Raw genomic sequence first — 26785 nt, 5'->3', positions numbered from 1 at the left:
GTGGACCCTGCGTTCATGAATCATGGCGTCATTCTTTTTGTCACCTCATCCCCTCCTCTACGGTTATTTGTTGGCCGTCTGGTCCGACTCTTTTATGTGCCGACATCTCGCTCGTGTCATCCGTCATATCCCCTCCGCCTCCACTGGTCCTCGTTAGTGTCACGGACCAACACTTCCTGTTCACTCCATCCGTAATCCTCCGCCAGGAGCAGCCTTTGTCTCCGGGTGAAAGTCGCACGCTTTCATTTATCAGCGCGGCACCACTCGATTTAATATCAATTTAAATTTTACGAAATTCATCGTGCTATGCGAGAAGAATTATTCATGACCCCCTTTCATTAGCCATGTCATTTCCCATTATCATCAATGTTGCATTATTTTAATGGCAATTATGAATATTACACACATGCACGCAACCTGCCCGACTTTTTCTAGCACTTTAAATGGATCAGTCCCGCACGGGTTCATTTGCCGTCTTTCAATAATTTAATTGCCAAAAGGAGTTGCGCTGAAAAAACAGGGCTTAAAAACATTAATAAACCGGAAGCACAGCACCGACTCGCACCGGAAGCAGGACGAAAAGGACAGCGCTGTCTCCCTTTTACACAAAGTCGCAGTGGGGCAGAAAACAGACGGTGGTTCATTCGCCCATCATCGCCTGTTTTGCATGTTTATCTGTGCGCGAAAATGCATTTTTGCATACAACATAACCGCAACAGATGTGGTCGCTTCAATATAAATGCAGTTACAAATGGTAGACCCCTCCTGTTTTCTGCCCTCGTGTGCTGCGGTCATTACAGCGAATTGCGTTCGCATTTTCCGTGTGGGTGTGAGCCAGAGTGTGTTTTTATGGCTCCGTATGTGTCTACCCCCTCCGACTGCCCGTTTTTAATTTTTCGCTGGTCATTTCCGTTTTTTGCTGGTGCCGCTGTCCATTATGCGTCCTTTTGTCGCTCATCACTAAAATGGAGAAAATCGGGGTAATTTGGTAAGGGATGCCAGGGAAAACCTGTAACAATGCAACGGTCACTTGTCAGTTCTGAAATGGTAATGGCGCACCCTCTCACATTTACACTCAACTTTCGACCGAATGGGTTGTTTCGCTTAAAAAATAATCGGCAACCGAATGTTGTCAGGCCGCAGGGCACCGGAATTAACGATCAGCGATGGCACAAGCACAAACAAATAACGCTAATTATGGGACTTATGGGCTGGTGATGCACCTTTTAAGCGGATTCCTTCTTAAATGCATTTCCCGGAAAAGCCGCTTTCCGTCAGCCACACACGCACTCAGTCACACAGGACAAACACAATCAAAGCGCTTCAGCAGGCTAATGAAGAGCAAATGCAAATGGCTCTACGTTTGCTCTCGTATCTCTCTTTCTGCGGCTCATTAATGCGCATAATCAAAGTGGCAAAGGCAGCCGCAACAGCAGCATCAGCAGCATCGGCAGAAACAGCAGAAACAGAAGCGGAGGCAGCAGCATATTTGTCACATGATTACCGTATCAAATAACACGCAGACACACGCACTCTGGCACTGGTTGACTGGGATTACACGACATGGAGACATGGCTAACCATTCTCCAACCTCGGTCCGATAGGATCTGCCAGTCTGCCGTCATAAAGCAAATTTCGCGTTTCGCAACTGAAAACCACAAGCACCATAATTTGGCACTATCCACAGTCGCCAGCGGTGCCGGTCGGGTTTTTGGTGCGGCGTTGGCCAAAGAAGCGTCCAACCATTCCATCACATTCACTCAGCCATCCATTCGGTAGGTGCACGCTAAGAAAAAGTGGAATGAAAGTGCAGGATATATAGGTATGGCCAGCTTACTTATTTGTTTTCCTTTTTTTGATTGGACTAATAGCGTATCATACGAAAGATGTACAGTCAAATTAAAATGTCATTCCTAAAACATGCAATATTTCTGCCAGTGCAGGCAGGCATCCTTTCATTCAGGGCATCAGACAGAGAAAGCGGACAAAGACAGCCCGCAAGCGTGTGGCAATAGACAATGTCTATGCATATTTGTCATATGTGCAGCCCCGGTTTGTGCGGTCCAAGCTTCATTCCACTGCCTACTCCTCCCCCTCATACACCCACACGAGAACACACATGCTGCCAGAACTGAAATTGAAACTGTTTAGAGCTGTTGTTGGGGGGGTTGATTTTGGTCTTTGGGCTATGGGCTACGGCATGGCCTGGCAGGCAGATAATTTGCTTGAAAACCCATTTTCCGGTTTTTGGCTCTGTGTCCTGGCCTTCGTGTTCCTGTGTACCTGTGTTCCTCTGCGTGCCGGGCTTGCTTGACAACTAGTAGACAGTTTGTGATCACTGCCACATAGCTCAAAAGATCACTTCATGTTGCCGAGGAAGCTTGTTTGTTTTTTGTTGCTCCACTTGTGGGTCGTTATGACCGCCATGAAAGTCCTTTTTAATATGCGTCGCACATGTTTCGCGCTCTCAAAAAGCTCTTAGGGCGAGCGCAGCTTTGTTGTTTTTACAACTAACAAACACACTACCAATTGTCACAGTACTTAGCAAGAACAAGAAAAAAACATTGGCCAACGCAGCAGACCTTAAATTAGCTGAAAATTATATGTTTCAACATACTTCTCCTCTTTGATTGCGATTTACCAATTCTAAATTTGTAAGACATATTGCAATAGGCAATAGGCCCTACCGTTATCGAAAGACTTTTTCTCCGTGTAAGAAACGTAGTGGCGCACATCAAACATGTCCCAAATGTTGGCCGCCTCAGGAACACAGCACTTAACGGCATCGTTGCCTCGGCTTAAGTAGTCGCCGTGACGGTGAAAGGGGAGGGGACGAGATTACTGGGATAGTAGACTAGTCACGGTTTCTGCTATTCCATATTCATAATTGCTAATGGAATATGCTGTGACAACCGCAATGATGACGAAGAGTGGCTGAGCTGAGCCTCGACGGTGATGATGGTGATTATGAGCAGCCCACTACAAAGTGTTTTGCCTGCCATATTTCCCTGAGCTGCTTGGACGATTCCTGGGAGAAATTAATTTGCAGCTTGCGAGACATTTGGCGCTGGCGTCTATTTACATTGTATATATTACGTATACGACATACAACTGGGAAGCGGAGGTTATGTTTTCGTTGGCCGCAGCTGCCGGCGACTTCCCACTCCAAGGCGATTCTCAAAAAATGTGGGCCAACTTCTAGGCGCCCGTCACCTGCAGCTATATTCACATTTTTTCTCATTCACTTTTTGTCGTGTTCTCCTTTTGTTTTTGGTTTTCTTCCTCTCGTGCTGCTGGCGAAGTTTTTGGTGGCTGGCTCTTTGTTAATTGGTTCAGTCACCTGTCTCTTGATCTGCCAGTCAAGCGCACACGACCCGTGGAGTCGATGGCAGCGCCACCACCTTACCGCACCCTCTCTGCAGCTGCTGCCGTTGCCATCAAAGTAGCACCACAACCGGACGGATGGTTGAAGGCGACAGTGCCGCAGGAAAACACGGAGGAAGGAAGGAAAGAAGCCGGATCCTAGGGCCGCTCCATTTGCCAACCTGCCCAATGAACGTTTTAGATTACAATAGGTTAGGCCCGAGTCCAGGGTGGATTCTTGGTGAGCTGGGCACATTAGCCAGTGGTGGCTCGACCGCAAAGTTGGCGCGCCGCTCCGCCGTCCGTCGTTAACTTAATTGGCCATCACCACCCACTTTGCGGGTTTTTATGACAACGACGACGATGTCGACCAACTTTAGCCCACGCCCGGAGTTAAAGCACCAAGAAACCACACCAACAGCATGCCAGCAAGTTCGGCTTTGTCGACGCGTCGACTGTTATATTTTTTGACATTTTTATTCAACATTTTGTGCTATTTAGGTGGTTGTTGCTGTTGCCTATGCTATATTCTATTTTCCCAGCTTTTTCGTTTTTTGTCACCTGGTCATAATGTTGTGACATTGCCTACTTTTCAGAGCAGTGCCTCGACGTTTATGGCTGGACACGGTCTGGGAATAGGACTAGGAACTGCACGGTCAAAAATTGTTAACTGTGTGCTTTGGTGGACACTTTATACTCAAATATTAGTTAGTTTTATTTGTTCTATAAAATATTTGGGCCTTTATCTTGTGTTGAAAATTGGTCCCATATTAGACCTCAGTATAGAAAAATAAAAAATTTTTCTTGGATTTTCTCAGTGTATATTGTGCTGAGAAAACGTTCGTTCTCCTCTGCCATTTACGCTCGGTTTGGCCCAGCTTTCTATTTTTTGTGATTAATAGGTGTGTTAATGGATGTCATTTTGATGTTTCCGCCAGACGCATGTCCACGAAAAGAAGGCTTTCCTGGGCTATCCTGCCGTTTTCGTTGCTGCCCTTACAATATTTGACCCTCACACTTTTGGGCGCTCAGTTTTATGTTTAATTTGAGCATTTCTCGCTAATTTTTAAGGCTCGTCATTAAATGTAGATAATTTTTTATGCCCTTTCTCTGGTCGCGCTGTGTCCATTGCCATTCATTTACAATTTCTATGCCTAGGTTTATGACCCGCCCATTTTTGTTGGGCGTCGTAAAAGCGAAAATGTAACGAGCTGTCGTCACGAGCTTGTTGCAAGTTGGCCGAATGGCGGAACCGAATGCCCGAGTTGTTAAAGCCTTTTATTTGCCGTCGTAGACCAATCGTTTAGGTATATCGCTGTCCCCTTTCTTAATTACTTGCAAGTTCGTATTTAAAGTGCTGCCAAAAGTGGCCAACGACCCAAAAAGGCTTAAATTCAATAGGCGGATTGGTCGCTTTAAAAATATGTCCTTGTTTGTGAATAAGGCATAAAGTGCAACATGTTTTTTGCCCACCCTTCGGCCACGCCCCATGCTTTTTATTGCCTAACGCCCATGACTGCGCTTGCATATATGCAGATTGCCCGATGTCGCAGCAGGCGCGCAGTAATCGATATGTAAACATGCGAGTTTGCGTTTCGAATGCAAAAGGGTCGGGGTAAAGGAGAAGGGTTGGTTGGGGGGCGTACAAGTTTAGAAGCAAACACGCCGACAAACCAAAAAACAAGAGGGACGGAGCAGCGGCGGCAACAAGCTGCAATCGTTGTGGCATGCAACATGTTTTTATATATAAATCAATTACTTACCAAACATGACGCGAACGCAGAATGGAGCAGCGAGGAGATTGTCCGGGGTGTAGCGTGCAGTGGATTTATTGGCTTGGAAGCGGGAATCCTTGTGTATTCGTGCCACTCGGCTTTGGTATGTGTTGCAAGTCCATTAAAGTTATTCAAATTGTTTAAAAATTTGATTAATTCGCAATTGTGGTGAGTTCCGGGACTCAGAGACACAACTAACTTCGTTATGTCAGCGCCCTTTGAATTCGTTGTGAAATGTTCACACATACATACATAAATCTTAAAGCCCTAGCCGCACAAATTTAACAAGCCAAATCTAATTACACTCCGCTAATAATAATTGAGCGATGGGTACCCCGAAAATTAGAATCAACCAAAATAAAAATTGAAATTGACGCCAACGTTTTTGGGGGCTGTGGAAAAGTCCCCGGGAGTGAAATTTGTCAACGAAATTTTCGACCATGAATTGATATAAATGTCTGACCCAGAGGCTGCCTGCTGGCCCGGCAAATAATGTGCTAAATAAATTGCGAAAAATTACATAAAATATTTAAGCGCATTCAAGTGTGGCGCTATAAAAAATGGCGGGGCATTAAAAATGTTTTTTTCCGTGATGGGCTGCCAAGTGAAAGCAAAGCGAGCGGCAAATGGCTGCCGGAGAAAGCGGGGAAGGTGGAATACGGCATGGAAAGAGAAGTCGGAAAATATAGCCAAACAATGGAAGGGACAGACAAGGATAACAGCCAGCAGCAAACAAATTATTTGAACATATAGCCTCCAGGCAAATAGCTGCCTGAATATTAGACATTTGAGAATTGGCATGGCGAATTTGCTCATTGACTTGCAACCCCAACAACAATGCTGCCACCTGCCATGCAAATGTGGGGAGCGTGTTGTCTCGGTGCCGACGCTCTTTAAAGTCGGGCAGACAGAGAATAAGCCAAAATGTTTGCACACCGTCGTTTCCTCCCAGACCCAGACGCTTTTAATGCATTTTTTATTGGACTGCTGCCACACAAAACGACAAGCAAATAGAGAAGGCCATAAAAATAAATAAGGCACAGCACTTGGATGGGGTGGGATGTGTGGGTGTGGGTGTGGGTGTGGAATTTTCCCAGCCCATATCAACACCCATGAACCCTCTGGCGAAACGCGAGCGCAGCATATTTTTGCTATTGCCAGTGTCCAGCCGCCATAAATTTCATTGCTATTGAATTTTGTATGACCCCGGGAGCGGGTCGTGGCTCTTGGGTCAGCACTCCATACGTGCTTCGTGACCGCTTTAAAAAGGTATAATTTATTTTAAAAGATTCCCTCAACACGCCGCCCGCGTACGGAATGCCATACAACTTCTTAGTATTTGGCAAACAGCACCCAAACGGAGGGGGGAGAATCAATATCCAGAAAAGATTTATGTCGCCCGGTAATCGTTGCTAAGGTCAGGACCAGAATCTTTGACTGTGCTCATTAGAAATGCCAAACGGCGAATGCTTGTCATTTGCATATATACACACACTTCCGGCACACGCATGCATAACTTTTTCTTCGCTGCGAACAAGGGGTATCAGGGTATGCGAAAAAGATAAAGTTCCAAATGAAATGAGGTATAATCTGATTGACTTTTGAATGCTTTATTTTAAAATTGCGTCCCAATTTTGATTCTGCAATATAATACTTAACGATTATAGACAACACCAACAAATTCCTTTGTCAGCTGCTTTTGTGTCATTCCATTACTGATTTCTTGGCCAGACATTTCTTTCTTAGTGCAAAAATATACAAAGTCGTATTACAGGCGAGAGTGAATATCCTAATAGACATCAGAAGTCGCGTGGCGCGAGGAGCAAATAAAAAATTGCCAAAACTTTCGGTCGTGCGTAAAGTGCGGAAAGTGGTGGTGTGCGGGAGCAGGGAAATATCAATGAAATTGTCATACACGAATAAATGCCCAGAAATAAAGACGGAAAAGGGAGTCAACGCCAAAGAAAAACGTCTGCCTACCTTTGAGGGCATGGGGAAATTTTTCTTCTGCATTTCCTGACAGAATCGTGAGTCAACAGTCGCGCAGAGCAAAGCAGAACAGTCAGTGGCAGACAGTAGGAGATACAGACACTCAGATACTCGAGGAACACATGTTTTGAATAATTTATGCGGGCGGGCGCTCGAAATGTGTCCGCCAGGAGTTTCCCCCATTTTACCGGCTTTCCCCCAAACCAATTGCTTGGCACTAGGCCAGGCAAAGTTTTTTGCACTCTCGCACTCGGAAAAGTGTGGGGAAAAAGGTGATAAATGCATAAGCAGGAAAAGTTTTGCGCCTCCATTGCTTTCCTTTCGATTTTGCTTTGTATAGAATGGAACGGAGTGGAGTAGAGTGGAGTATACTAATAGCGAAATTGCTACAAATCGTTTTGGCCAAACTTGCACAAGTTCATTTTACCCACTCACACAGACACGTGCTGTAGCTGGAGTCATTTTTTCTCGCCTTTCGACATTCTAATTTAGCTTCGCTTCAAATATTTATGCAAACAAATTGAAATAAAAAGAGTTCCCGGCTCTCAGAAGCAATAAAAGCCAAAGCGTAAATATTTAGTGGTATTCAGCTGGCAGCTCTTCTTCTTTATATGTGCTTCTAGATAAATTCCCGTCGTTTCCTCTTCTTAAATAGAGAGAAAAAATATGAAATAAAGTGGCTTGGCTCTGGAGGAGCTAGCTCTTAGATACGAGTATTTCATATTAAACTTGAGCTCAGCCAGTGACTCTTTCCTGTTGCTGTGGTTTCGATACTCCTCCTCCGACTTTTGTGGCCGGAGTTTAGCACGAACCGCAGCTGTTACACTTTGGCGGCATTTTCATATAATTTATTGCCAGAGTCGGCAGGTGGGTTAGGTGGTTTAGTCGGCGGCTGGTGGACTGAGTAGGGTTTGAGTCCCATATTTGTATCTATGTGGCCGCAGCTACAAGTTGCGTTTATCATCTGACAACTGGCTAACAAATAGCGCTCTAGTCGGTTTGGGTGGGTTGTACGGTGGTTGTCTCATTTGGGCTTCTAATTAGAATTTATTGAATGCATGGCAGTCATTTAAGGATAGCTTTAAAGCATCGTCAGAGTAGAATATCCCCATTCCGCTTTCTGAAACAGATGCTGCTCCTGCTGCATGAACGGTATCAATAATTGTTTTTTCAGAAGAGGGGTTGAGTTGGAGGTGCACCGGAGATTGCTGCTTTGTTATGGCTGCAGTTTTCCGCTGTTGTTATTTTTACCTACATATGCATTTTTTGCTGGCATTCGCAGCGGCATCACGGATTTATCATCATCGCCATCATCAATAATGGCAGCGGTGGAGAAAAGAAGGCTATCGAACATCAATGAACCGATTCGTTGCAGTACCGGAAATATTCAGTCGTATCTGTGTCGTGAGCAAAGCAAACACTCATACAGTTGGAGTCAAAAAGATAATACGAGTCAGTCATGTACAATTATTTATCATTTAATTTATTATTTATTATTATTATTTATTATTAAAATTTTTAGGCGCTCACAAAGTTTCTGGAATTGAAACCTTGAAAATAATATCCGATTAAAAATAACCGTTTTTTTACAAAAATTTTTTTTTTGATAAAAAATATTCTGTATATTTTCGATAGCAGTAAAAATAGTTGTCCAAAAGTGGAATGGCATACCTCGTTGAATTCGTAACAAAATTCCCTATCGATCCATGTACATACATTGAAATGCTAATTTTTTGCTATTTTTCGCAAATTTTGATGATGGTACCCCTTATCGAAAATGCAAAAATTTGTCAAATTTCTTTTTTTCGAAAATCGAAAAAGTAGGGATATACATAGTTAGCTATGTTTATTAGCAGCCCAAAACAGTCTTTATTTTAGCTGTGCGACCATTTTTGACCAAGTTATGGCGAAAACGCCGATTGAAAATATCAGATTTTTTACAATAATTTTTTTTTCGATTTTTTTATAAAAAATAATGCGTTTTTTTTTCGATAGCAGTAAAAATAGTTGTCCAAAAGTGGAATGGCATACCTCGTTGAATTCGTAACAAAATTCCCTATCGATCCATGTACATACATTGAAATGCTAATTTTTTGCTATTTTTCGCAAATTTTGATGATGGTACCCCTTATCGAAAGTGCAAAAATTTTTCAAATTTCTTTTTTTCGAAAATCGAAAAAGTAAGAAATTGAAATCTTAGATTGTGGGGTACGGAAATAATAAAACTAGTGGCTTTGCTACTTTTTGGAACGCTGGTGTGTTCTACAGACAGTCAAACAATACGAAAAGCTGTAAATCGACAGCAACATATTCGATTTTAATATTCATATGCCGCCGTCATGAATTCATGACAAAGAGAGCAGAGGCCATGCAATGTATGAGGGCGTTGATATGGAGCAACTTTTGCCTTCCCCTATTTGGCCACTCTCACAACTTAATGCAGAGGTATTATCAACTAGGAGCAGACGACTCGGTGAATCACCCACTTGTAAGCTTAAGTATGCCATACAAAGTTATGTAAAAATCACAAGTCATGGCCACGAAGTACTGCTCATTATGTAAGAGGGACTGCCTTCTATTTTGGCACTTCTCTCGTGTCTAGGCGACTCTGAACCCTCTAAGCCTTTCCAATTTTTCACCATGGCAGTAATAATACCCGAAGTCCCTTTTTCTGTGGATAATCATATAGTGCTCATATCATTTTGCTCGCTCTCAATTACACATCTTCTGTGTGTGCTCAGCTTTTCAGCTTTGCTCTTTTTTAGAGCGTCTTCGAGTAGAAAATCGCATGTGAGCCTCTAGTGGGAAATTAAACAACAACAACCCCAAAGGGACAAACATGGCTGAGTCCAAGGGATGGACAAATATGGATGAGACAATGGTAGAAAACACTACACTTGGCAGCCAACTATCTCATTTGCCTTAATGTGACTTAAACACAATTTTAGAAATTGGTTTCATGGATTTTTGCGCAGCTACATAATTACAATAGAATTGTTACTACTGCAGAAAAAATGCCATCTTTAGATTATAATTCTAAAATTTCATAAAAACTTGACTTTTTTTTCAGTTTATGAATTGCTCATTACAGCCACAGTAAGGGAAAAGGGAATGAAGGGTTTTTGCTCGCTTCTGATGACGCTGACACCCCTGCTTCCGCCCCGTGCTCCCTTCTCGGAGTCCGTCAGCGTTGCGGACTTCAAAACTTAACCGTTAGGCATATGCGTGATTATCTTTCCTTTGCTGCGTCGGACCAGAACAAGGACAACACGAACGGCAAGGGCGACGGTCTTTAAGCGTCGAGCGATGGGAGGCAGCAACCCTCTGAGGCAACAATTGCGCGCTGACCCAGTTACCCGGCAACAAAGGCGGAAGCAAAGGAAACACGCTGAAAGAGAGACAAGGAGGGGCTGAAAAGGCACATGTCATCATTGAAATCAGTGAGTGCCCAACTGCCCACGCCCTCCGGCAATGGGGCGTTGCTCATGAACAGAGTAAAGAGAGGAAGGAAGGTAGTGGAATGAGGGGCGGAGGAGGAGGCGGTGGTGGTGAGGCTGGGGAAATTCATTAAAATGGCACAGAGGCGAGCCAACAATGAAACGGTCCACTTGGACAGCAGCTTATCGTCCTGGCCATATGTGCCACACATTCGCCCACACATAGGAAAAGAAAAGGGTACACACACTCTGCTACTAATCAAATATTTAGCATACTTTTTAGAAAGCATATTAAAATAACATTTCCGGTCAGCTTGGCAAAAAGGAAATCGTCGCACAGTCCGAACTCGAACAGCGTCAGAGGGCATTAGCCCGACTTTCTGAACCGTGTAATGCACACTGGCGCACACACACGGACAACAATATCCCGTTGAGAGTCGGCAAATCCCTGTAGCATGCCAGGCAGCTGGCACTTGGGGAGCGTTAATGTGCCATAACGAATGCATTAGAGACTCGTACTACGTAAGCGCAGTTGGTTGGCAACTCCTCAGTGGGCGGAAGGGCATTTAAAATTTAATTACCTCTGCAGAGGCTCAAAGGCACCCCTTTGGAAAGAAAACCAATATGCATTACTCCAATAAAGTCAACTAAAAAAGAAGCCCCAAAAAGTGTGCTACCTCTTTTTCGGGCAGAAAAAGGTATGCCACAAAACACATGTTAAGCGCAAAGCAGGACAACAACAAAAGTGAGCATCTTGTGCTGATATCATTTGATATTGCTCGTTCCACACGCATACTTCCCCTCGCACAACGGCTATCACGCACACATGCAGACAGTGAACTTCCGCTTTCGTTTTTGTTGTCGTTTTTTGTGTGTGATATTATCAAGTGAAGTGCTTTTGCGGTTTTCGGTGCTGTCTTTGTCTATTGCATACCGTCCTCTCTTTTCCACCCATCCCACACACGCGTGAGTGTGTGGTCTCTGGCTTTTCTTATTATTCCTATTACCACATGTTGTTTTTGTATTTAAGCTAATTCCTTTATGTGTGCGGCTATGGGTGTATATAAAACGTGCAGCCACATAAAAATAAAAACCCCAGCAACAAATAGCAAATAACAAATAAAGCACAACAAAAGCAGCAGCCAGCAGGCAAAAAGCAAATAAGCTAAAGCAAAGCACAGCACAGCAAAGCAAAAGCGAAAGCGCGCAGCATGATAAGCCAAGTGGCGAATTCAAGCGTAGTCAGCATTGATAGCTGCTGATGATGGCACGGGAATGGAGATGTAGCACGGGGCATAGAGGTGCCTACTTCACACAAAATTACCCTTTTCAATTTGTGCGGTGTGCAGACTGCCGCCCCTCCCCTTCATCGCCAGCTCCCGTTTATTGACTTTTTGTCATTGCCGCTAATGCATAGCAGCAGAAAGTGAACAAGCACACCACCTCACCCACTCCCACAGAGGCACGGCCACCAACACACGCATCCTGCTCAGCACAATACAGTCAGAATCCGCATTAGTAGTAGCTGGAGCTGTAGCAGCTTTATTTTTATGGGGCGCATTACATTTAATGTTTGGCTTAACTCGGTTACTCTCGATGCTCTCTGGGAATCCGACTCCGGCTCTGCGTGTGATTCAGATTCCCACACTGCTAGGAAATAGGCCAGCTGGACATGAGTGTTGGTATTGCAAACACTTTTATGACATACAGGACGAAACTATGACTAAACGCTTCTGAGGGAAATGTCTATTGAAAGTTCTTATTAGGTTTTAAAAATAATAAAAATAAATAAACAAAAATAAAAGTTCGAAAAGCTCAATTTTTCGCCAAGTGGATGTTCGCTTCGATGGCTGTTGCTCCAACTTTTGCTTCTGGTTTGGCTTCGACTCTTTGTGTGAGTGCGGTAATTAAGTGTCACATGTAATTACAATACACTCATGTGCTTTGTAATTAGAGTTTAGCGCTGCAATAAAGCACGAAAAAAGCAAACGGAGAGCAGAATCAGGAGCAACAATGCGCCAACTGCTTAGCGGACTAATTCAAATGAAAATTGTTCATGCATTTTTTTTTATGAGTAACCAAATGGGAACGAGTGGATTTTATTTTTATACAGCTGCGGCTATGTAAACTGCGCTGGTCAGAAAATAGCTGAACAAACACTGGATAACGATTAACTGCAGTCCGCTTGGCACAATAATTTCCACTTACCCACTTTTCTTGTTGACTTCAACCAAACTGGAGAACCGAACCTAAACAAAATCCCTGAGCTATGCAAATCCTTTGCAAGGTGGGCGGAAGTGGGCCGAGGAATCTCTGTAATTTATTTAGCTTGCGTAAATATTAAATATTTATATTGTTCTCTCTCTTTATTTTCTCTTTTTATGTACCGTACTCGTATACGTATATATATTCCTCATCTACTACAACTACACACCACTACTACTGAAAATATACCATCTTCAACTTCTGTCTGTGCCTGCCCTGCCGCCTGTGCATCAACTACAAACTACAACTATATAAAAATATTAACCAACTGCCTGTGCCTGTGCCTACCTGCTCCCGCATCTGAATCTGCTCCTGCATCTGCATTTGAAACTGCTCCCGCATCCTCACCTGTGCCTGAAACTGTGTATCTGAAAATCAGCGCGGAAGCGACGAACTTTTGAGTCAAGCAGCAGTCATGGCGCCCGCTTCCGACAATAACAATCAGGACCTGGCCACAAAGAAGGCCAAACTGGAGCCGGGCACCGTGCTGGCCGGCGGAATTGGTAAGTCTTCAGTTCTATCCCCTTTCATCTGTGTCTGCCTATTCTCTCTCTATCTCTCTTTCTCTCTCTCTCTCTCTCGAGCTTACCTTTGCATTAAACTTGCCTTTCCTTTTGTCTTGGCTTAAACCCTGTCTTACCTCTCCCGTCCCCTGAGCGACGCTTATGTTAAGTGCATTTGCAGCCATGGTCTTGGGTCCAGTTGGGTTTTGTCTGCCAATTAACCACGCCCACTGGGACAATACTGTACACTGAAGAAAGCGTTCACCACAACTCATCGAAAAGTAGCTATATTGAAAAAGAAAAATTTACAAACCATTCAATCCTCAACAGAAAATAAAAAAAGAACAAATTATAGTCTAACTGGTGAATTTTCTGCCGCCCCCCTTAGCCTTTTCTGTGAATTTGGCTTGGGGTCTCAGTGCAGCATTAGGCTTAAGCCCTCTACCTGGCCACAAAGTCGCTTGGGCACTTGAGTACCCCTATTGAAGGCAAGCGCGCTTTGATGGCTATAGCCAATTAACCTACTAATTAGCATGGAAACAAGTCAACAGCGAAAATATTTGGTTCGGCCCTTTTGTGCTGCCGGAAAATTATTACGGGAAAAATGGTTGGCGTCCGCTGACTGGCTACGCACTGTGTCGACACATTAATTAGCCGCCTATACCCACACACGCTTTGGAAGTACGAATATCGCCCTGTATATGCCGCCGCAAAGTAATAAAGCTAATCAAAAACCGCACACCAAGCCGTCAAAACCATAGTGAACCGAAACCAGCAGAATGAACCACACATTAGGCAAATATTTGACGGGTTTGCATGCTCCCCGCCAAAACTGGATTTGAAAGCCAATACCTGCCCACAAAAATCCAGTGAGCCACAAAATGATTTCCAATGCAAACAAATCAATAGGCAACAATTTCCGCTGAAATTTAAAAGTAATCGACTGCTCTACCCGCCGATTGCGTTGCTTTTGTGTGAGCGAATTTAATTAACGCCATATGCAGGTGCTGTGCGTCGATATCCTTTTCGTGGGAGTTTTCAAAATGCTTTTGCAATTTAGCCGTAATTAACAGCGTTCAGCGCCGCCAGCAACATCGATGGTGAGTATGAGTGGGTGGTTACCACAAAGGGAACGCTTGAGCATTAGCCGCCAGACAGCCAAAGGTCACGCCAGGACAAGAGATGGGTGGACGAAGGACGAAAAAAGGGTTGCGAAAGGATCGGCAGCCTGTGAATGGCAATCGGCTGAGAGAGAAAAAATGTACGCAAAAGCGGAAGCATAATATTTATTTATTACTTTACAAAGGACTTTTCTATTAATTAAAAAGCAACAAGCAGACACCCGCACACGCACAGAGAGAAAGGCAGTTAGCGGGTCGCCTTTCACCTCTTCCACCTTTTCCCATTGTTCGACGGTCGATGCAGACGACTACTTTGACCCAACGGCATTTTGGTGGCCATGGCCCGCCTACACCTATTGGACGCCTGCTACCTGCGGCCATTTTAATTTTCCACGTAAAGTTCTTGTGCAAACACACACACGCACACACACATGCCGCATTTTGTCCTGCTCCATTAAAGTCGCGCTTAAAGGAAGCAGGATACTCAATGGGGCAGGAAAGAGAGAGGCTATGAATCCAATGAATTCATTTGTGTGGTGACCTCTTAAAGCGCTCTTTTCCCACACAAAGGGGACATGCCGATGATGCCAAAAATAATAATAAAGGGAATTGCTAAATAAATGTGTAGAGACACTTTTATTACACTGCAAGCACCAATACATGTCTGAGGGCTCAGCAGTGACACAGAGCACAACAAAGACCAGACAAGTAAATAGCAGAAATCTAAAAAGCAACAATGAGCATTGTGTGCCTCTGTGGTCGAGCCTTAGATAAACACACGCACTCGGCTCAATTGTAGCCAAGCGCCACTAAACCAATACATCGATAACTGGACTCGCACACACGCACGCTCCCGTTTCCGTTACAAGAGCTTAGAAGGACATGCAACAAATTTTTCACGTAAATGTAATAAAAACACTTTGGCATGTGCAGCGCGTAGGAGGTGGAGATACAGGACTGTTGGCAACAGGGGGGAAGTTGGTGCCACGCCCATCCACTTGATCTAAGGGGCTCGGTTTTTCGTGTTTTGGTGGGTGACTGCGTGTGGTGGGTAAAAATGTTTACACACACTCACGCACACTAACCAGTACGCAGTCTGCGAAAGTAAAACTAGTAAGTCTCGGTTCCTCATGGTCCGAGTTTTGACCGGCTAATAACTAGCTTCGCTTGATTTATTTGATTTTTTATTATTAGGAATATTTTGTGCCAGGTATACGAGACCCTAGAGAGTTTAACCGTAACGGGTAATTCCAAGAATAACAGGGAAAAAAAAGTTGGCATGGAAATCAAAATAGTTCTTCTATTTTTTTTTTTTTTTGGAAATAGGACTTCTTTAAAATTATATCAAAAAAATGTGTTATCTTATAAAAATACCTAATTTCACTTTCAAGATATTTAACAAGTTTCTGATATGTTGACGGATTGATTGGCCGACTTTTTCCCGTGTAGACCCTAGCGTGTCGCGTGTCCGGCTGAAACACCAAACGTGGCTAGAACGTGTTTTGCTTTTGTTGTCGCGACACTCGCCCCCTCTCCCGCAATTTCAGTTTGTTGTTTATTGTTACAGCTCTCACACATGCATCGCCTCCACGCTGTTTGTACAGTCCACCAACATTTGTTTGTTTATTGACCGATTTTGGGGGCTTAACGGTCAGCTCACCACCTATGGCAGCTAGGACCTACCGCCAAAAAAAGGAGTTCCGCAGCTGTTGTTGCTGCGTGTGGACCGTATTTTTTCTCCGGCTCTCAGCATTGCTAATTCTCTGACCAGACAGCCAGTGGCATCAGGAAAATATGCTGAAAAAATATCTAAAATTCGGATATACAGTGTCCTGTTTTTAATATGCATGACCGGTCATCCCTTAAGCCTTAAATCAGCCCACCGCTGTCATCAATTTAAAGCTCAAGGTTTGCTGTCAGCACAGTGCGTCGTTGCCAATCCCTTCGGTGGACTTGTCAAACACTTAAACGCTTTTACGGCCATAACCAATAAGGCGACAGTTTGGATACGGCAAGTGTCCGTTTGCTTCATGTCCTGCGAATCCTGCGCGTGCCGCTCTGGCTCGGGTATCATTCGCACGTCCCGGGGTCTGGTTCCTGGTCTACGCGTTGCGTGTAAATATTTTCGCAGTCAATAAAATAATATTGTCATAATTTTTTTTGTTTTCTCTGCCATCTGTATCAATATTGAGACAGCATTGAAAGGAGTGTAAAAATCAGGCCAGACCAAGGGCAAATAGAAATTGTCAATTGGTTTGACTCGCTGACTGGCTTGCGTTGTGTGCAGCTATTTATGGCAGTCACGGAACGTGAGTGCGGTTAGTGGCAGCGGACTTTCAGGCTGTACTCGACCTGACTTCTGAATTTCCAGCCACTGTGTGACAGACTGTGGGAAACTGCGAAATATTTGTGTGTGCCATTTAATTAAGCATACGACCCGTTGGACGCTCGAATTCCTGCAGCTGTATGCGTAGTTTTAATGCACAAATGAAGTGGAAAAAGTTTTGCCGGGACCAACAAACATTCCCTGTTTGCTCATAACTTAAACCATTGTTATATGTTACAGACTGCTAGCTAGCTCTCAGACGAAATCGAACACTACAAAAAATACTTTGGCAAGGGATTCATGTACAAAATAACACAAAAAACAAAGAAACACAGAAATATTAACCGCGTTGGAAACGGTGGGATAGAAAAATATACGCAAATGATTTAAAGAAATTAAATGGACTCTCTTGATTATTTAGTTTTAAACTATATTTTCTAAGGTGCAATCATATTCAAGTCCTGGCTCTCTGATGTTTGACTGAAAGCCACTTGACTGCACACAGACATGGAGTCCTCGTCTTCCCAGACTGTATCCTGCAACCTGCTAAATGCCAATGCAGTTTCATACTACCACTCGGATGTGCGAGCGAAAGGGATGCATGGTGCATGGGGCGAAAAAAAACTATTTTCCTAATTGAAATGCAATTAAATTTTGTTTACGTCGTCGTCATCAACGCTCAGGCTGTTGAAAGCTAACTGCGAACGTTGACTCCGTGCATTTGTATTCACTTGGTAGAAGCTCCAGCCATTCCCACTCCATCTCCTTTTTCTGGCAAAATTTTAATGAATTACATTTCTTGCGGGTGTTAAGCTCGAGCTGTAAAAGAAAATCGTTATTTTCAATTATGGGCCAGTTTTTGTGTCGGGGGATTTTACGGAAATCCAAAGGCAACGGGGCCTCTGGCATTGGGTTTCTTTTGCTGCCAAAAAAATGTGCCATGATTGATTACGCATGGGCAAATGTTTAAAATATAGACAAGGCCTGGCTGGCTAAGCAAATATCATTAAGTCGTTGTGCTCACATAGAGGCAAAGGAGGCAAAGCGACAGACACGTAAAGGACACAAGTATGCCCAACAATTTAAAATTTATGATGTGTGAGCTTGTAAAAATCTAATTTACTGCCGCATAATTAAAGACGCTCGAACGACCCTGTGTGCGTGAGTTCGGTGGGTATTTATTTAAATTATATATTCGACTGTTGACACACCCTCAGCAAAGTTTGGTGGCGTAACTGGGAGACAAACACTGGCGTCACGCTCACATTAAATCATTAAATGCCGCCATGTAAGCATAAATTTAATTGTTATTAACAATCAGCACTTATTTCAACCCGAATGCCACGCCCATCGCCCCTGGGGAAAGCCCTTTTCTTTTGTTCCACTCGCTTTTCCCATTCATTTTCATTTACATTTTTCGTTTGGGGCTTCTGTTTGCTTTATGAATTTAAATTGTCATTAATTAACTTGGTTCGCATCGGTTAAGGGAATGGGAGGGGGTGAATTATTACACATACGCCACGTTGGACAGACTGACCATTCATTGCAACCCAACCATCGACGTCCGAACTCAATTACAGTTTGTAAACTTTTCAATTAGCTATAAATAGTTTATTTATGTATATTTTTCGTGCAACTCATTGTAAGTGGTGAGAGGCTGTGCGTTTAATTGAAAATGGCAGTATGGGGCACGTTCCCCGCTTTTCGCAAAGAGTGCGTGAGGGTCATTAATACTGCTGAGCTTTGGCCCTACGTCCTTGCAGCTCATTTTAACGCTCAGCCGAGCGGATGATTGCTATTCATATCATCCATGGGGCATTGACAGTCAACAGGCAGCGTCAGCGACATCATTATCGAATGCAAATTTTATCGCTGCACTTTTTGCAGCCAGACCAGTTAATGCATTTCGGGATTGTTGACATAGCATTGTACCGTGTTTATCCTAGGGTATCCGTGCGCCTGTGAGGAATCACTAGAGTTGCAACAGCTGCTTTTAAACTGATGATTAATTTTGATTCTGCCACAAATTGCAATTATTGTTTGCTGCGCAAATATTTGCTGGTTCGGGTTATTTAGTTCGCTGTTAATTAAAAAGCAGCAATGCCATAACTGCTAACAAATCTGGCCGCAGGCTACGTATCCCAAACCGAAACCGCCTGATTCAAATTGGAATTTTTTGCCAGTAGAAGCTGTAGCTGCCGGGCTTTTGGTTGCGTTTCCGGTTGTCGTCATCGCTGGGCGCCACCCTCCTTTTCAATTACGACGCCCGCCTTTGTTAGAGCCAGTGCAGCAGCCGAAGGCTCCGGGAGATGCAACGCTTGTCGGCGCGCTCATTGGATTGATGTTTCTCCTTTCACACCATCAGGCAGCTGTGTTTGCTACGATTTGAAACAAATGTAGCTAAGGAGAACCGAAAGTGCAGAAAAATCGAATTGAGCTCTTGGCAGCGAAACGAAAAAAAATCCACAAATTTCGTCAGTTTTTCGCCCTGTTCGCCGACAACATCATCATGCATGATAGATACCTTTACATATTTTTGCCGTCGCCTTTTTTTGCCGGCAACTAGCCGACGGCACTTGATTTGTTGTTTGTCTTGTGCAGAACATTTCCGGACCGCGTCCATCGACACTTTTTATTTAGTTTTGATTCACAGCAGCTCCCAGTCTTTTTCGATTTCGTCTGTTATTTATGGTGAGTTGTGGGGCAGTAGAGTGATGGGGCAGATATTATCGTGCTGCAGTTGCCCATCGATTTTTAATAAATTTTTGAGTTGCCGCTCGAAAGGCAGAATGCCCAACTATAACGACCGCACAGGTTCTGACCCGTCTGCATAATTTCGTTTCGGCTTCATTTCCGTTTCGAACTAATCAAAAAGTGTAATTTCCGATTAGTTGTATTCAACATTGACCGGCAAGCAGGGAGAGTTTCCACAGTGCACTTCCAGCCTCGGGACTTGAGCCTCTCGGCGCAAAGCTTTCTGGAAAGTGGGTTAGGGAACGAACCAGTTCAGCCTCTTTGGCGGCTTAGTAGCATTGTGAAATATATCAGAACATTGACCCCCATCGTCTGGGTTTTGATTGAATGTACGGAGTTCGCAGGATAATGACCTCTTTACATTAAAAGTTATCGAAGAAAGTTCGCGATTGAACCTTCGATTTATCAAAATTCTAGAAACATGTTCTCCAAACGCTGAAGTAGCAGGGCAGCCAGTAGATCAAATTCGGTAATTTAACTTCAATAAATGGAAGTCCCTTGGTATCTTTTTTACGTATGTATATATAGAGTACTTAAAGAATTATTTCAAAATGAAACGTAATACTCAAGTATATATCGTATTTAATACGGTTGTCCTTATGTTTGGTTTCACCTTAAATTCACTTAAATTCGGGCACTATAAAAACGGGAGATGGACTCTGTCCGGAACTCGAAACCACGTTTACCCGTGGACTATCTGTGACCATGTGTCGGCTTGTTTAGCAAACACCAGGGTGTTTGAAAATCGGATAAGGGCATGAGGGGCGACTGCATTTCATTTGCATATGAACAGCCAAATGTTCTCTTGCAGGTGCGGCAAAAAATAAAAAGCGCACAAACCAACACATTAACAGGTGTTGACTAAGCGCCAGGCACCACCTTTCCTCTTGCAACTGCATAAAGAGTGGCAAATTTGTTTGCCTTTGTTTTTAAAAAATTTAAGGCACTTCTGTGCCAATGCACAGGCTCACTCAGCGAAAAAGTGTCTTTGAAAATTGGTATAACGATTTATAAGGGGACCTCTTATTGCTTTGTCGTTGTGTCTGCAATAACTCAGCAGGGAGGTATAGCTAAATCACATTTTTAAGACGTTTTGTTTTAATTGAGAGCCGTTCGAACAGGTAATATCTCGCAGTGCTGTTGTAGGGATATTCCCGAAATCTGGCTGCAAACGCTTCCAGGGCCAAAGGCTCCTAAATCCCATTTGTGCTGCACCACTTGTGGGGGAGTGGCGATGGGTGGTTCGCTTTATTTATGCAAAAATAACAAACAAGTAACCGGCGAGGAGAGAAACTGCAAAAACGTAGACGAGTGCCTAAAAGCCTCAAACGTTGTCTGTGCGCCGGACATTGTCGCCGTGTTGCTGCTGGATTATTCACAGCCGTTGAAAGTGTGCAATGAATGAATTTATGGCGGTACCCCTCCTGCACCCCGCAGTTGGCTTAACTGTGCAAAGTGTATACAAATGTGGCGGCGCTCGGCCATGTTATCAACATTTTTATTTGCACCATCCCACTCTACTTTAGCAACAAAGGCAGCCTGCAAATAAAACCCCAAAACAAACAAATTAAGTGAAGCGCGGAAGCGGAAGTGCAGACAGCGCTGGCCATTAAGTGAACCGGAGGTGGCCCCCAAAAGAGACGGGGATGTTGCAAAAGAGAGAGAGAGAGACCTATAGGGATTGTCACCTGTTTAATATTTCAATTGGTTAAACAACGTTTGCTTATTTTACGTTCTCTCCTTGCAGCCAAGGCCTCAAAAGTCATCCACTTGCGCAACATTCCGAACGAGTCCGGCGAGGCAGATGTGATTGCCCTGGGCATTCCGTTTGGACGTGTGACCAACGTGCTGGTGCTCAAGGGCAAGAACCAGGCGTTCATCGAGATGGCCGACGAGATCTCCGCTACGTCGATGGTGTCGTGTTACACAGTAAATCCGCCCCAGATGCGCGGCCGCATGGTCTACGTGCAGTTCTCAAACCATCGCGAGCTAAAGACGGACCAGAGTCACAACGTAAGTAAAGCATGCAATTATGTATATGATCCCAAGAATTGGTAATTACGGTTAGTGAAATAAGACAGACCCTTCAGCTATTATTATTTAGATGTAATATCGAATCATCGAATAAACAAACTTCCATCAGAATGTCCCTAGATCCTCGATAGCAATATCTGCTGTTGGCACAACTTCCGGTTTTAAGTGTTATTAATGTGGCAATTAAGATTTAAGCCACAGAGAACAAATGAAGCAACTACGATTTATATGCAAATGTGGGTCGGCCCGGCGACCGTTCTGATTAATTACACTTTCTGGGCAACTTAAACCCCGTTCTTCAAGAGATTTGGCCATCATAAATGTACACACGCTCAAACGTCCTTTGAAGGCTTGCCTGTATTTGTGGGTGCTCTAAACCAATTTCTAATTTTAATTTCGTAAGCCACAAAGTCACTGACAAAGTTTAAAAAGCTTTCAAATAAATACACATGGCCGCGCAGACATTGGCACACACACGTGTCTGACAAAAGCAGTAAAATGCATAGTTTTTGGGGTTTTGCGGACAGCCCACACAGAGAATTTAGTTGGTGATGTGGGGTGAACATAAATACAAATGAAACCACACGCATACCAAGGAGACAAACGAATCAGAAGACCAGCACGGGGATGCCAGCTGCTTAGTTCGGAGTCAAAAGCATATTTTGATTACTTAAATGGAAGTGGTGGGATGGTGTGGCGATGGGGAAGGGGTGTGCCAATGGGGCAACCGCAACGCAGTCAGAGCAGCAACAATCCGGTCAGGAGAAAACCCTTGCGAGGTTGTCACCTTTGCGGGGTGGATTTTTGCTGGTGAGCCCAAAAGCAAACTACTTAAAAAGAGATCGCAACAGCAGCAGTGGCAACACAAACAACAACGAAAAAGGTTAAGAGGCTGCAGCAGCAGCAACACGAGGGCCGAAACAAGAAGCAGACCAAGGGAGCGGCCCTGTGACTTAGGTGACACAGCAGCAACAATGGCAGAAGCAACAGCAACACCAGCACACCAGCACACCAACACACCAACACACAACACAGCTAGACCAAACAATACAGTTACATTTCACTGATTACCTTTTGGCTGCGGCCCAACAGCGTGGGTGTATGGCTGTATGTATCCCTCTCTAGTTCTGTGTGTGTGGGCAGATTTCTCTTGTTAACTACTAATCCTGGTAAAAGGCCTTGTTGTTAGCCCGCAGACAACGTGAGACAACGTGAGACAAGTCAGACGAGTGGAAAAGTCAACGCCGCCGCTCTCTCTAGTGGAAAATCTCTTAAAATGCAGGAGAGTGTGTTTGTGCGAGTGGAAGAGGTTTAATCTTGTGTGCTGTACGCTGCTGGCAACATATTTATACAATTTCTCATTCAGTTTTCTTTCTTGTGCCCGTGTCCATTGTGCGAATGTCTTGTCTTGGGTTTCCCTTTTCCCTTGTCCCTTTTGTGTCCTGTGTCTGGCGGCCCACCTGAGCAGCATTCAGTTGATTGTTTGGCGTCCTGGCCCAGCTACTGACTACTGTTGACTGTTCCTTTATTTCTGAGTTTTGCGTCATATTTCGCCGCCTGTCATTTGCTATTTGTGTTGCTGCTGTCGCAGCTTTTGCCGCTGCTGGTGCTGCTGGTGCTGCTGCAATGTGGCAACCTGAAGATAAGATGCTTAGTGAATTGTTGTCGACGCCCCGGCCGAGGCGGAACTTAAGGAATCATATGAGCAGAAGCCGGCGACGTTTGCTGTCAAGTGCGGGACTTGTGCAATTGCATGAGAAGCCCTTTTTTAATTCCCTCGTTAGTTGTATATTTCCGTAAATTTCAAATTTTCGTCAATTTCCTGTTGGCAAAGTTGCTTTAAACTGAAATTCTATTTCATCTCCACCCAAGGAGAGACAAATCCATTGCATGGCCCTCAGGGATTTTAACCCCAGCAGAGGAGACGACACGCACCTGAAGGCAAAAGCTGCGACGACAGCAGCAACAGCAAATCAGCAATACAGGATTTCCAAATCATCTCCTCCGCCCGCACACGCATACGCATACACACACCCAGACGCGGAGACATCCAGTCGCACACATGTGTGATTTCAACGGCTGAGTGATTGCATGGTATAGAAAATAAAACAAATAGGAGGGAAAACCAAGCAACAGAAATGAAAAATCCCGTAGCATACTTCGCATCCATTCCACCCATTCCACCCATACCAACTTTCCTCGCCCCTCTGACATTTATGTTGGCAATTTGGCAGTCAACCGGCAACGCTGCTGTTGGTGCTGCTGCTGCTGCTGCGTAACAGGATTCTAATATGTCATGTCGTTGGGATGTCCTTTCACCTTTGCTTCCCTCTTCCTTCCTCCAACTTCTCGTCGGGCTTTCTGTGACTATTTTTGTTGATATCTTACTCTAGCGTCTTAGCCTTTCCCCTTCTACTCCCGCGCTTCGCCGACCCTTGACTAAGATGCCAGAAATGAAGATAAATGCACTGGTAAGTTCACGCGGTTACGACCGCAACGAGCTGCCCACAGAAACCAAAGAGCCACTCAGCCACTCAGCCACCCAGCAACTCGGATACATGGCAATCCAAGCCAAACCAATCCAACCCCAAAGGTCCACAACTGGCATTGTTTAGTGGGTTTCAAATTTGACATGTGATTGTTTTGTGTGTGACTGTAAGGGCGCATCTGTTGCCTCTGTGGGCCAGTTTTGTTTTCGGGTAATTTTGATAAATTAATTTTTGAGCCTGGCCTCCTTTACGGCCAAAAAGGGTTGACAGCCACTCGGGGAAATGGGGCCAGCCCACGTCTCACAATGAATTAGATTGAAATATAATTTCGCCACAAAAGGCAGCCAATCCCCAGCCTAATCTCCAGTGTAACATTTGCGAGCGCCCCCATTCGACCCCATTCTGGCTTCATTAGATGCGCACAATTGATAAATCGTTGCATGCACAGTAAAGATGGTTTCCACATCGGCGCAGCTCAACAGGAGTCGCGCGTTCAAGTGCGAACGCAAATTTGTGTAATCATCATAATTGGCACTCGCCGCCAATACACCAAAGCAGCCCAACGGGAGAACAACGACAATGGTGCCTAGGCAAGTGCCGGTCCGGTCCACTGCAGTCGATTGGTGCAAGCCCAACCAAACCAGCCAAACAACTGGCACACACACACACTCCCAAAAAATCTGACTAAAGCCAGGGATGCTTCTTGGAACTGAAAGCACACATTGTATGAGGCTCATGTAAATGTTATATCAAATACCGAAAAAGGTTGCAATGGTGATATTGAATAACATAAGCTTTCGCAATCAATAAAGCACTGCTTTTAATTAAAGTAGGACTGAACACAATAGTCTCCCATTTGGCTTTCGAGATGGACTTTTTCTCAGTGCTCATGCAAATGCTTGCTTTTCCAAGCGCTTGTTGTTTGCATGTGTGTGCACTCGGCTGAGTGTGTGTGGGCAGGTGCTGGTTTTCCCTCCAGTGATAAGGTTACCTTGTAATTAAATTAAATTGCCGACTACAGAGAGAACCGCATTTTACGGACGCCTCCCGCCAACCAAACAATGGCGATCCAGCCAAGAAAAACACAAAAGGAGGCAAGTGACGGACAGCAATTGTCAATTAATGGCACACACGTGAAAATTAGGCGAGAACACGAAGTGGGATTAATTTACACAGCGTTTGACACCTGAAGGGGAGGTTCAGGTCAGGCGGGGGGAGCTTGGGCAAGTGGCACAGGACTAAGACAAATGTCAAGCGATTAAGCCACAAAAGGATCAAACTGATTAGCAAAGTCTTATTCGTGATGTCTAAGCCCGCATCTCTATAAATAACAGGCCAACGGGGATACGGCCGTACATTTGATTTGGTGTTAATAATATGAGCAGGGCTCAGCGACACACACCTCAATGTGTTATTTAATTTGCGCCTCTAGCTGACAGCTTGTCAATAATACGGGGGTTCGAGAGGCGAAAAAAGCGGGAAAACCGGCTTATGGAGCCTTTTCCTTCAGCACGGTATTTGTCCAACTCTCAGGCATGAGCAGTAAAGGATTTTGCCAGGCAAATAACTTCACATATGCGGCGCTATCCGCTGTATGCTATCTGCTATCTGCTCAATGTTTGTTTTTCTATGCGCTGCCTGACTTGTGTTTTTCTTTGCTGTTTTCCCATTTTATTTCCACGTTTACTTTACCGCCCGCCCGACCGCTCCCTGCACTTCGTCGCCGTCGCCGTCGAAACAAAAGTAAGCTAATCTTATTGTTTTCACAACAGCGCTGAAGAGCAAGACCATCGCGATTGTGGCTGTGCCTCCTGCTCCTGATCCTTTGAGTTATGCGGATGCGAATGTTTGCTTATACTTGTGCAATGCTAAAGCTTTTTGCCATTTTGATTGGCGACGTGTTGAAGATGGATTTAAATTACATTGTTTCGGGGTACGTGAGATGCGAGGGGAGTAAAGGGAACCCAGAGCGGCAGGATAACAACTGCGGAACTGTCGACAACCCAGAGAACCCAAAAAACTGACTGCCGACAAATGACAACTTACGTATGCGCTGACTTTTCCAGCGGTCCTGTCAATATTATCATTGTATTGATTAGTTTTACTTCACGACTGCCCGTAAGTGGTTCCCCCTTTCCTTTCTTTGTTTTTGCAGGCGTATTTATTTTGGGCTTTTTGGGCAGCGGATTTTGCTACTTTGCGTAGTTCGTGTTTATTTAAGCCGTTCGGTTTTATAGTCCCATTTGCACAGTGTTTTCCTCGAAGGCTTTTAACACACTTGCCACGGTTGCTATTTTTGTTTGCTCTTTGCATAAATAAGACAAATATGGAATGAAGGCGGTGAAACCGCTGCTCGTTGCCGGACTCTTGGCAACTTCTTCTCTATGGTTTGACCGTAAAAACCACCCAGCAGATAAACGACTCGCAGCAAAGTAATACATAATCCCGAGCTCAGCTTTAAAACTTACCTTCACAAGTTCATAACTTGTAGTCGTAGTTGCCAAAAAAAGTTTCCCCACTCCAGTTCAAAAGCGCCGAAACGGCAGCTCCTTTTGACCAGTCGAAAGGGGATCGGAGGTACGGAGGAGATTGTGGCCAAGCATCTGTAACTGCTTTACTTTCTAACTTGGCCCGAACACTTAAGCTCTCGCTTCAGCCGGCTCTTGAAAAGGGGAGCCGACTCCTGAGTCCTCCTCCTCCTCCTCGAAAGGACCTGCCATGCAGTTTAA

General features: G+C 44.4%; 1 protein-coding gene across 13 annotated transcripts in view; it reads left to right on the top strand.

Annotated features, from left to right (window-relative positions):
* Nucleotides 1–26785, top strand: part of LOC120454188 (polypyrimidine tract-binding protein 1) — a 128575-nt gene that overhangs the window by 83423 nt on the left and 18367 nt on the right. For 10 of the 13 annotated variants that reach the window (XM_039639274.2, XM_039639271.2, XM_039639269.2 and 7 more), the window contains 2 exons: nt 13209–13332; nt 21281–21546. The exons of 2 other annotated variants lie outside the window; for them this stretch is intronic. In XM_039639274.2, coding sequence (XP_039495208.1) covers nt 13209–13332; nt 21281–21546 — 390 coding nt within the window. The remainder of the gene's footprint in view (nt 1–13208; nt 13333–21280; nt 21547–26785) is intronic. One more of the 13 variants, XM_039639280.1, reaches the window with a different exon arrangement.

The sequence above is a fragment of the Drosophila santomea genome, chromosome 3R (assembly GCF_016746245.2).
Source record: "Drosophila santomea strain STO CAGO 1482 chromosome 3R, Prin_Dsan_1.1, whole genome shotgun sequence".
Classification (NCBI taxonomy): domain Eukaryota; kingdom Metazoa; phylum Arthropoda; class Insecta; order Diptera; family Drosophilidae; genus Drosophila; species Drosophila santomea.
The sequence above is the reverse complement of the archived record's forward strand: the minus strand, read 5'-3'. Positions and strand labels throughout refer to the sequence as shown.